The sequence below is a fragment of the Schistosoma haematobium genome, chromosome 5 (genome assembly GCF_000699445.3).
Source record: "Schistosoma haematobium chromosome 5, whole genome shotgun sequence".
Taxonomy (NCBI): domain Eukaryota; kingdom Metazoa; phylum Platyhelminthes; class Trematoda; order Strigeidida; family Schistosomatidae; genus Schistosoma; species Schistosoma haematobium.
Window position 1 is genome coordinate 19,485,202 of NC_067200.1, and position 11,622 is coordinate 19,496,823.

At 38.3% G+C, this 11,622-nt stretch overlaps 2 protein-coding genes across 2 annotated transcripts; both read left to right on the forward strand.

The window, feature by feature from the left end:
* Window positions 1–1,582: 1,582 nt before the first annotated feature.
* MS3_00011153 (uncharacterized protein) lies at window positions 1,583–9,305 on the forward strand (the record flags this gene model as incomplete). The annotated part of the gene is made up of 2 exons (XM_051219567.1): window positions 1,583–1,814; window positions 9,040–9,305. Coding segments are annotated over 2 exons (498 nt in total), but the record flags the coding sequence as incomplete, so codon positions are not given.
* A 97-nt stretch (window positions 9,306–9,402) lies between these two features.
* On the forward strand, window positions 9,403–11,259 carry MARCH3_2 (E3 ubiquitin-protein ligase MARCHF3; the record flags this gene model as incomplete). The annotated part of the gene is made up of 1 exon (XM_012939104.2): window positions 9,403–11,259. One exon carries the CDS (start codon window positions 9,403–9,405, stop codon window positions 11,158–11,160), a length of 1,758 nt encoding a protein of 585 aa, XP_012794558.2. The 3' UTR covers window positions 11,161–11,259.
* Window positions 11,260–11,622: the final 363 nt, after the last annotated feature.

Here is an 11,622-nt window from a genome sequence, read left to right on the forward strand (position 1 = left end):
AGCAGCAGCAGCAGCAGCAGCAGCAGCAGCAGCAGCAGCAGCAGCAGCAGCAGCAGCAGCAGCAGCAGCAGCAGCAGCAGCAGCAGCAGCAGCAGCAGCAGCAGCAGCAGCAGCAGCAGCAGCAGCAGCAGCAGCAGCAGCAGCAGCAGCAGCAGCAGCAGCAGCAGCAGCAGCAGCAGCAGCAGCAGCAGCAGCAGCAGCAGCAGCAGCAGCAGCAGCAGCAGCAGCAGCAGCAGCAGCAGCAGCAGCAGCAGCAGCAGCAGCAGCAGCAGCAGCAGCAGCAGCAGCAGCAGCAGCAGCAGCAGCAGCAGCAGCAGCAGCAGCAGCAGCAGCAGCAGCAGCAGCAGCAGCAGCAGCAGCAGCAGCAGCAGCAGCAGCAGCAGCAGCAGCAGCAGCAGCAGCAGCAGCAGCAGCAGCAGCAGCAGCAGCAGCAGCAGCAGCAGCAGCAGCAGCAGCAGCAGCAGCAGCAGCAGCAGCAGCAGCAGCAGCAGCAGCAGCAGCAGCAGCAGCAGCAGCAGCAGCAGCAGCAGCAGCAGCAGCAGCAGCAGCAGCAGCAGCAGCAGCAGCAGCAGCAGCAGCAGCAGCAGCAGCAGCAGCAGCAGCAGCAGCAGCAGCAGCAGCAGCAGCAGCAGCAGCAGCAGCAGCAGCAGCAGCAGCAGCAGCAGCAGCAGCAGCAGCAGCAGCAGCAGCAGCAGCAGCAGCAGCAGCAGCAGCAGCAGCAGCAGCAGCAGCAGCAGCAGCAGCAGCAGCAGCAGCAGCAGCAGCAGCAGCAGCAGCAGCAGCAGCAGCAGCAGCAGCAGCAGCAGCAGCAGCAGCAGCAGCAGCAGCAGCAGCAGCAGCAGCAGCAGCAGCAGCAGCAGCAGCAGCAGCAGCAGCAGCAGCAGCAGCAGCAGCAGCAGCAGCAGCAGCAGCAGCAGCAGCAGCAGCAGCAGCAGCAGCAGCAGCAGCAGCAGCAGCAGCAGCAGCAGCAGCAGCAGCAGCAGCAGCAGCAGCAGCAGCAGCAGCAGCAGCAGCAGCAGCAGCAGCAGCAGCAGCAGCAGCAGCAGCAGCAGCAGCAGCAGCAGCAGCAGCAGCAGCAGCAGCAGCAGCAGCAGCAGCAGCAGCAGCAGCAGCAGCAGCAGCAGCAGCAGCAGCAGCAGCAGCAGCAGCAGCAGCAGCAGCAGCAGCAGCAGCAGCAGCAGCAGCAGCAGCAGCAGCAGCAGCAGCAGCAGCAGCAGCAGCAGCAGCAGCAGCAGCAGCAGCAGCAGCAGCAGCAGCAGCAGCAGCAGCAGCAGCAGCAGCAGCAGCAGCAGCAGCAGCAGTAGTAGCAGCAGCAGTAGTAGTAGTAGCAGTAGTAGTAGTAGTAGTAGTAGTAGTAGTAGTAGTAGTAGTAGTAGTAGTAGTAGTAGTAGTAGTAGTAGTAGTAGCACATTGAAACTGTTCAATATTGTCAAATGTCGAATGAATTTACTTTCTTCTTATTCACACAGTCACTGCACAATCTCAACCACAAACTCCAGCCAGTTGTCCCAATCGTTCACCATTATCCTGTTTCAACACCTCTGTCAATGGTCCAACATCAGCAGTCGAAACAAATAAAATATTGACTTTTCGAGAAGTTGATCATCCAACAAGTGTTATCGCTAGTAGGAAGATCAGTCAAAACATTCAATCATCATCAGCAGCAGCATCCTCTCTGACATCTTTGACAAACACTAGTCGACCACCATTGTCACTATTAGGTATTCTGGCTGCTAAACGAATCACACGGAAATTTTTATCAACATTGGCTGATGAGAAACATCAAAGACGTCTGAGTACATTCAGTAGACTATGTAAGTTATTTCAATCTGCATTTATAATAGAATTTACCAACATTGTCAACTCTAAAATAAATAACCTAATGTATAATTATGTTAAATGGCGACTATATCTTCTTATCCTAAATAGTCAGTATACACTATACGACAATTGTTTACGGTCAGTGTCGAATTCATTTCCTAAATATATCTCGATGTCAGTATTCCTTCCTTTCACATATGCTGTTAGATCTGTCTAGCGATCAACAATGATGTTTGGTTCATTCTAATGGTGGATTATAAATGTAAAGTCAACTAGATTGATACCCGCTGTCGATAAATATCTCTATCATATTCTTAGTTATAAATGTTAACAATGATCGATTAGTTACTGAGTATGTTGCTATGAAATATTTGATTGATCACTAAAGAGTAATACACATTTATAGGTTAATGATGTTTTGACAGTGTTAATGAAAACTGCTTATCGATCACAGAATGACGTTTATAAGCTGAACATGATGTGAATAGCTGATTTTCAAATATGTACCGTGTCGAATGAGAGACGGTTATCTGCAGCAGATAATAAACGAAAATTTGAGAAATATAGTGAAACGTAGCAGATGATCTGGCTCTTCTATCGCACGCTCAATAACAAATGAAGGAGAAGACGATCAGTGTAGCAGCAGCCTCAGCAGCAATTGGTCTCAACATAAACAAAGGGAAAAGGAAGATTCTCCGATACAACATAGCATGCAACAATCGTATCACACTTGATGGAGAAGATTCGGAAGATGTAAAAACCTTAACATATATGGGCAGCATCATTGGTGAACACGAAGAATCCGATGCAAGAGCATCATATTTACAACTGAAGAACATCTGAAACACAAAACAAATGTCAACTAACACCGTTGGTCAGACACTATCATCAACAACCCAAAGTGGGAGAGAACGAACCAAATTCACAAGGCAAGCCCTCACATGGAATCTTCAATGCCAAAGGAAAAGAGGAAGACCAAAGAACACATGACGCGGAGATATGGAGACAGACATGAAGAGAATGAACAAGAATTGGATAAAACTAGAAAGGAAGGTTGAGGACAGAGTGGGTTGGAGAGTGCTGTTCGGCGGTCTATACTCGGTTGGGAGTAACAGGAGTAAGTAATTAAGCAATTGAATCGATCGAATTTAAACATGTAAGCCATTAAAGCCCGACTCAGTGGTCGAGAATTCAGGCGTCCATGCATGAGACCAAAGGTCTTGGATTCGATTTATGAATATGGGGTGGTGACAGCGCTGCTGAGCATTTAGTGTCTTATCTTACGTCAAGCTCATATGGATTGTTCCAGCTTTTGGACAAGCCTATTTACACATTCCTTCCAAGTCAAATTTTGACTTTGTTAATTAATCGCTTAATAACCTTGACTGTCTTTATAGGAGCATGTGTGTGTGCATTGCATATCCTACTCATTACATATCTGCAACTTATTTTTGTCTGATTATAAATAACAAGTCACACTTGATCAAATCGAGTTGGCTTACTCGCCTTCTCCATTGCGCGTCACTTGCTTTCGATTCCCTCTCTCTCTCTCTCTCTCTCTCTGTTCTTCTCTTTCTTCACTCCATTTCTCTGATTGTCTGTTCTGATCAACGATTGTATAAAATTTACATATTCAAAACTTCATTCTTGTATTCGACTTATCTAATTCCGTTATTCAATAACACGATGACTGTATACGAGGATTGATGATATTTATAAGTCGATAACGATAATCATACGATCTAACTGGAGTCAGATTAAGAGCCACTAATTTCCTCTAACGCAACTCATAGTTGGCTTCTTATTACCGACGTTACACAAACGGAGTTAGCCTAGTTTATATACGAAGTTAAATGGAAGATTCATGTTCATAGCATATTCGTACACTTATCTAAATCAGAATCAAATTAGTGAGTTACAAAAAGTAGTTCCATACTAAGAAAAAAACTGTCAAGTTAGTCTATGTCTCAAATAGTAGTATAGAGGTTACTTTGTCAATTTCAACTCAAAACTGTAATGATCAGTTAACTGCATATTTGCTAACAAACTAATTTTTTATGCTTGAGGTGACGAAATGACTGATATTAGACCACCATCGAAAACCTGGAAGTACTGGACAGCCGTTTCGTTCTATTATGAGACTCCTCAACAGTGCAAATCCACGATTCCGAGAGTAGGATTCGAACCCAGGCCCTTCGTATTCGCGCGCGAACACTTGATCCGTAAACCAGTGAGTTGGTCTGTATCGGACAGTGTTAATGTCTAACCTTAACCGATCCTCGAAATTGTTCGACTACCTTCCATTCTATTGAGGTAGATACCTGTCTCTACACAACACGAACTAGCTCCATTGGTCACAGCTATGAGAATCCATTTGATCATATTCAGAAGTCAAATATACCAGTTAATAATTAATTAAATTCATAAGCATGTGATAACCAAGCTTACTGGGGGAACAAGTGAGTAAAGTGGGAGAATGTATGTGTATGTTATTCATTGAATACAGTTCAACATATGTATAAAGTTATTGATTTTTGATGTTGTTTATAACCATACACTCAATCAAAAAACTGCCACATTCATGTCAATAGCAGGTCAACTATCTAAATAATAACCTATTCTTGACCTTTCATTTAAAATAGGTTATACAAATGCAAAGTTAATGGAGACTTGCTATTATAATCTATTTACTTATTTGAACATATACATATTGGTACAAAAAAGGGTACCGAATGCATATGCACCATACAAGTCACTTGATTTATATGTGGTCAGTAATACGGCCCGGATACCCAGATCGAAGAAGATGGTTTTCTTAGGGGGGTAACATCCGGAACCTTCGACTTGAAGATCTGGTCCAAAAGGCAGTAGAGCAATGTCATGAGATGTAGTCACATGATAGCCGGTCACCAATAATTGGTTCATACGCCATTAGTTCCTTCAGGATACTGGAACCTATGTGCACCAATGATTTGGAATAAGAGATTTCCAACTCCACAAGGTAAACTCTCCATGTCCACCAACCCGGTTAAAGCAACGGACATTCACTTTTCGCCCTCTCATTTTTGTAAACAACAACCGTGATGTGAGAAGGCAGTGAGTAGGAATTCCCTGACAGTGGTTGTATGCACCTGGCCATGTGAGAACATTTCGAGAGGGAGAGCTGACACTCCTCACTATTGGTCGTACCTGGTAATTTGGGGGCTATTATAATCTACCTAAGATTATTTCATGATCAAGTGGTAAAAACTGTTGATATTCAATGTTCATTATTCCCCCAAATATGTATATATGGTACGATGTGGTCTGTTTGGTTGGTGTATAAACTCAGTATGTTTGAAATACAAGAATTCATATTGCAGAGACTCGGACTGATGTTTTGGAGTTAACAGGCTGGGCTAACCGGAAAGCAGAACCAATCAGGACTCTAGACTGCTCGCACGTGTTTTACGCGGCCTTGGTCCAATCGATAATTCACTGCCCTCTATATTCGACGGTCACAAGTTATAACAATTACTCATCAGAAAAGTATTTTGATCCAACAAAAAGTTTCGTGTAGAATAGTCATTTCACATTATTAAATTGGAAATGATTGATCTTCTGTCAATCAATGAAAGCGAAGATCTAGGGTTCTACTCTGTCTGATGTATGACGTTAACGAGATGTTTAAGTCAATTTGTATGTTCTTTGTTTACAACTGTTTCTGTGTATCTAACTGACTAAGTTATGTAGTATCTTACAAATTTAACGGAAGGTCTAGGGTTCGATTTTCTGTTTTAAGACGGTGATTCTACACTTTTTTTAAAGAGTCTTATACGAGGACGAAACAGCTATCAAGTGTTCTTAAGTTTTTTTTAATGATAGTTTAGCTAAGATGAATCCATGAAAGTACTACAATCTTTACAAATCTGTCTACAGTGGTAAAACTAGAATTTATCGATTCATTGAAGGTTCCGTCAAATTATACTTACACAATTTGGAATGAAAAACGGCTTTTATCTTTACCAATGGAAATTTGTCACTATTTCAAACATGGAAAAATAACTCGTGAAACAGTACAAAGTGAATGAATATTGATTTTAAGAATACAGGAGGGTAGAACTTTCGTAATCCTAAAGCTTCATAGAGCCTAACTACTAGCTATAGACAACTTCTGTACAAATGTGTTTCAAGTTAATTTCATAAAAAAAAACTCGTGGATTGATTGAGGTTAGATATTAACAGCGTTGAATGCCAACGGACTCAATGGTCTAGAACTTAATCGTTCGTGCTCTAGTCCGAAGGCTTTGGGTTTGAATTCCGCGATCTGGATCATCGACGTACACTGCTTAGGAGTCCCACAATAGAACAAAACGACTGTCCAGTCCTTCCAAGTTCTCACTGACACATTTAGAATGAATGGATAAATAGTAATGCAACTTAAGGACGATTTGATTTCATCGAATGGTGAATGTTCAGATATGACGACTGAAACAAATACTATTTGGTATATACGGTTTGATGAAAACCATTATGTGATTGTTTTCGTTAAGAGTTAGACTTTTTAGCACAAATCATTGTCCACTAATGATTGAACACTATCAGTCAGATTCACAGTCTATTTGTCCTTCATGATGATTCATCTTTATACACTCAGCTAACATAAGTATTAACTCTTATCTACCACTGAACCTAACAGTTACATGTATAACCATCATCAAACAAATTCATTATCCTATACTAGTTTTATGTGAAGATTGCCCAAACAACTTGATAATAGAATTGATTAACATTTCTAGTCTACATTAAAACGTTTTCAAACTGTTTGAAAAATTTACCTTAAACGCACTTTATCACAATTATATGAAGCACTAGACGACCGTTTTGTCTTATTGTGGGACTCCTCAGCAGTGCTTAGCCACAAATCCAGGACCTTCAGTCTCGCTTACGAACTCTTAGGCTGTAGACTACAGAATCAGCATCCATTGATGTTAATATCTAACTTCAACCAGTCCACGAAATTGAGCGAAAAAGTTCTACTGTACTGAAGTAGATAGCTGTCTCTACTTGACACAGGTTGGCTTCACTGGTCACGGCTTCACACAAAGACTATGAGAATTCCCTCATGATGCTAGTCACTAGTGTTTACATGGTAATTATAAGTATGGGATCGTGGAGATTATTAAGCTTTTGATTTATATATATATATATATTGCTATCCAATATTGTGAGAGATTTATGGTATCGTAGTGTGGTCTGTGGCAAGCCCATTTGACTATTGTATCATTTATCTAGTCATTGTAACTCAGACTCAATCCACTATGTTAATTTCAGTGTGTATGATCGAAAGCATGTCTGTACATTAACGCTTAAGCTATCTTCCTATTGGTCTCAATGTGCAGATAATCGATAATCTATTCACACCCGATTAACTCTCAAATATATATGGATTTTTAATAGACTCACACACTCTCCCTGTTTCATCGTGTGCTTGCTCACCGAACGCTTGTGGATTATTATTATTCATTATCAATAAACTATCTCTATAACTGGTGTTCAGGCTTTTTAATAATCTCGAGTAAATTCGCAATTCAACTAGGAGATTAAGCCTACCTAAAATACTCAGTTACGGGATATTATTATTTGGAGTCAGATATTGAGGACATCATCCTCAACAGGTCCTTCATTTAGACGTTAATTAGGTCGGACGATGATGGCCGATGTATCTGACTCTAATTCGATTGTATGAATGATTGCTATCGGAACATACACTCTACCAATCCTCGAAAAGAACTATTAACTTCAATCGCGTTAGAGAATAACAGAATTCAATAAGTCAAATAGGAGAATGGATTTTTGAATAGGTATATTTCATACAATCGTGGACCCGAACAGACAATCAGAGAAATGAAATAATGGAAGAAAAGAGAAGAGAATGAAACGAAATAACGCGCAGTGGAGAAGATATGCAGGCCAACTCAATGTCACTAAGCGTTACCTAGTATTTATATTCGAACATTTGATGATATGTCCTGAATTAGGGTGCGCACTGCTGAGAAGTTCCATAATAGGATGGAATGGCCATCCAGTGCTTTCAGGTTTTCCATGGTAGTCTAGTTTAAATCGACTCATGATCTCAATCATTAAAATTATTACTGCAATATCCACAAAACCCATATCCGATTAAAATCATCATATGCTCACTACTGACTGAACTCAAAAAGTATTTCGTAGAGTTATAGTGAGAAGCAATGACCAGTGGAGTTTAACCAGGTTTGTTGTCAGATAGTAACTCATTGAAGACAATGATGGATATATCACTCAATTTCCTGGATGAGTTGAAGTTAGTCATTAACACTGTTGGATGCCAACCAATTCAACGTTACTCAGAGAGATCAATATATCTTGGGTTTGAATTTCACGAGATGAGATTGTGGATATGAATTATTCAGGAGTCCCACAATAAGACGAAACGTCTGTCCAGTGCTTTCAGGTTTTTCATGTTCGTCCAGCTTCAGTTAACTCGTGATTAAGAAATGCACATACATACATACATTAACATAATAAAAGTCAATTTGAATAAGTAAATAATCCCACTCATTGAAATCATGAATCAATTACAGCTAGACCACCATGGGAAACTTGGAAGCACTGGACGGCTGTTTCGTCCTAGTATGGGACTCCTCAGGAGTGCGCATCTATAATCCCGCTCCCTACGGGACTCGAACCCAAGACCTGCTAGTTTCGCACCAGGCGCTTAACCAACTAGACCACTGAGTCGGCACTCAATGGTAATAATGTCTAACTTCAACCAATCCACGAAGTTGCTCCACCGTACACCATTGTCTTCAGTGAGTTCCTATCTGACAACTCATTCTGATAAAGTAAATCATTAACAACATCTAAATGGGACTACTGAAGAAGAAGGAGAATGAATGAATGAATACATTGTATTGTCCAATAACTAGAATAATCGATAGAGACTTGAATAGAGCACTTAACACTATTGTAAACTGTAATGATAATTTATTGATTAAATAACAAAATTGTTCAGTAATTTGAATGAAAAAAAATAAACAAACTTTGATAAATGAACTATGCTGAGATGTACTCAACATATAATATAACAAAACATCCTAGCCCACCCCTTTTTTCTCACCCCTTCCCCTATACACACATACACACATTGACATAGATCCTATAATATTGATTAATTCTAATCAATATTGATATATATAGGGAAAATCATGAATCCAAATCATTCAGGATATAAAGAAGAGGAAGAAGAAGTAGAAGAATTAGAATTAGAATTAGAAGAAGAAGAAGAAGTAGTAGTAGTAGTAGTAGAAGAAAAAGAAGAAGTAGAAGAAGAAGGAGAAAAAGAAGAAGTAGAAGAAGAAGGAGAAGAAGAAGAAGAAGAAGTAGAAGTAGAAGAAGAAGAAGTAGAAGAAAAAGAAGAAGTAGAAGAAGAAGGAGAAGAAGAGGAAGAAGAAGAAAGGAACTAATCAATCATTCGTTGAATAAATAAACTTCATCCATTCTATGATCTTTGATATTGAATAGAATCTATTGAATATTAGTGATTATATATTTTATTATGTAATGGATATAACTAATTCATGTATAACAATTAGTCCATATCAAAGTACATCTCATTCAGTATGTTTAAATAATGTTCAATTATCTACAAAACGTAAATATCCATCTATCAAGAATACATCAATTATTCGTCATAAAAATAAACAATATTTAAGTCCAAAATTAACTAAATCCAATTCTATTCTACGATCATTTCATCATCATCATCATCATCAAGATCAAGATCAAGATCATGATCATTATGATTCATATGATCAATATGTGCCGAATGCTCCAAGACCATCATTAAAATTGAATGAAGATAATATACTTTTTGTAAAGAGACAGAATTTATCCAAAATACAACGTCATTTACATGAAGAATCAATTCATAATCAATCACCATCCTCCTCATCATCATCGTCATCCTCATCATGCTCATCATCATCAGTTCATGATAATGATCCATATCAAATGAATCATGAACAAATTATACCAAAAGAAATTCATATCACAACATCAACACCATTTATTAAATCATCTAAAGGATCATATTCTCATAAAGGATCCATCATCAATTCAGCATTAATTGGTGCACCTAGATTAGCTCTTAATGTTTCATTACAAAATAATAATACTACTACTAATAATAATAATAATAATAATAATATAGAAGATTTAGATTTACCAAATATATCAAATACAAGTTTCTCCTATGATCAAAGAAATAGTAACCATAGTGATAATGATGATGATCATGATCCTAATGCTGATCATGATCCTGATGATAATCATGAAAACGATCAAAATCAATTATCCAATCTAATCAATAATCAATATTTAATCAATAATAAAGTTTGTCATACATCTAATGTCATATCAGATCATATAAATGATCCAAATTTTATGACATTTCGTTGCCGAATTTGTTTAGATGAAAGTCAAAATAATAATAATCATGAAGAAGAAGGATTATTATCACCATGTCGTTGTAAAGGTACCATTGGTTTAGTTCATAAAAAATGTCTACAAAAATGGTTATTAACCTCTGGTAAACTACAATGTGAATTATGTGGTTATGTGTATCTAATGAAACCATCGAAAAAGTATTCATCTTTTCATTCTATCCATTGGAATCAATTTAGACAATATAATGATGAATTAAGACAGTTTTGTCATTGGTTACAATGGCATAGAATAAGAAAACATTTAATTGTTGATATTATATGTATGATATTACTGATACCAACTACTTATATTGGTGTTTATTTTTGTGCGGTTAGTGCTTTCAGTTATGCTGAATTCAATCCATTCACATGGCAAGTGATTAGTTTATGGGGATTAGCTGTACTTTTAATTTTACTCCTTACTATATGGATTATATTAGCTATCAAACATCATTTAAATCATTATCGTCATTATCAACATGATCAACAACAACAACTCACATTGACAGAAACCAATCCATTGAATCGATTACCTAGATATCGATTTTCAATACAACCTAGACCACGTGGATCCTCTGTGGTATTATATACTACGATGATTCATAAAGATCAAGAATTGTCGACGAGATCGAACAAACATGAAACAGAAATATCAATGAATTCCAATGTAGAAAATATAGAAATGAATTCATCATTTAGCCAACATGATGAATTACCAAGTTCAAATAAGTATTCATCGAATGGGAATCAAAAGATTGTTGTTTCAGTGGAATTAACTACTGTACCTGAAGTCATGGAAGAATTATCTACATCCAATAATAAAGTATCTATTTAAGAAGATGGAAACAAACAAAAAACCATGTTTCATTGTTCAATAATATCGATTTGTTTGTTTGGTTGTTTTTGTTTTCAAATATAAACATTGTCAGTAATGATACCTACAGCTGGAATGTTTTCCTTCTTCAATATGTTTGCAGAAAGCGAGATTCTAAGGTAAACAGACAGTCAATAAACTTATTAAGTTAAATTAGGATCGGTGATGATTAGTAATGGTGGAATTCAAGATACATATCAAATAGATATATATGTATTTTAGAGTTGATGTTTATTACGGGACTCGAACTCAATATCGTTTGTATTAAACGTCATTATTATCATGTACTTAGTTACGGAGTCGAAAAACTCACTTTCTTGTGTAATGGAATGTATATATGGCCAAAAAGAGATTCATCAATTGCAGTCTTAAACATCAATGGGAAGATTCAAGCATTGCATGTACCTAAATTAATGGTTGCGC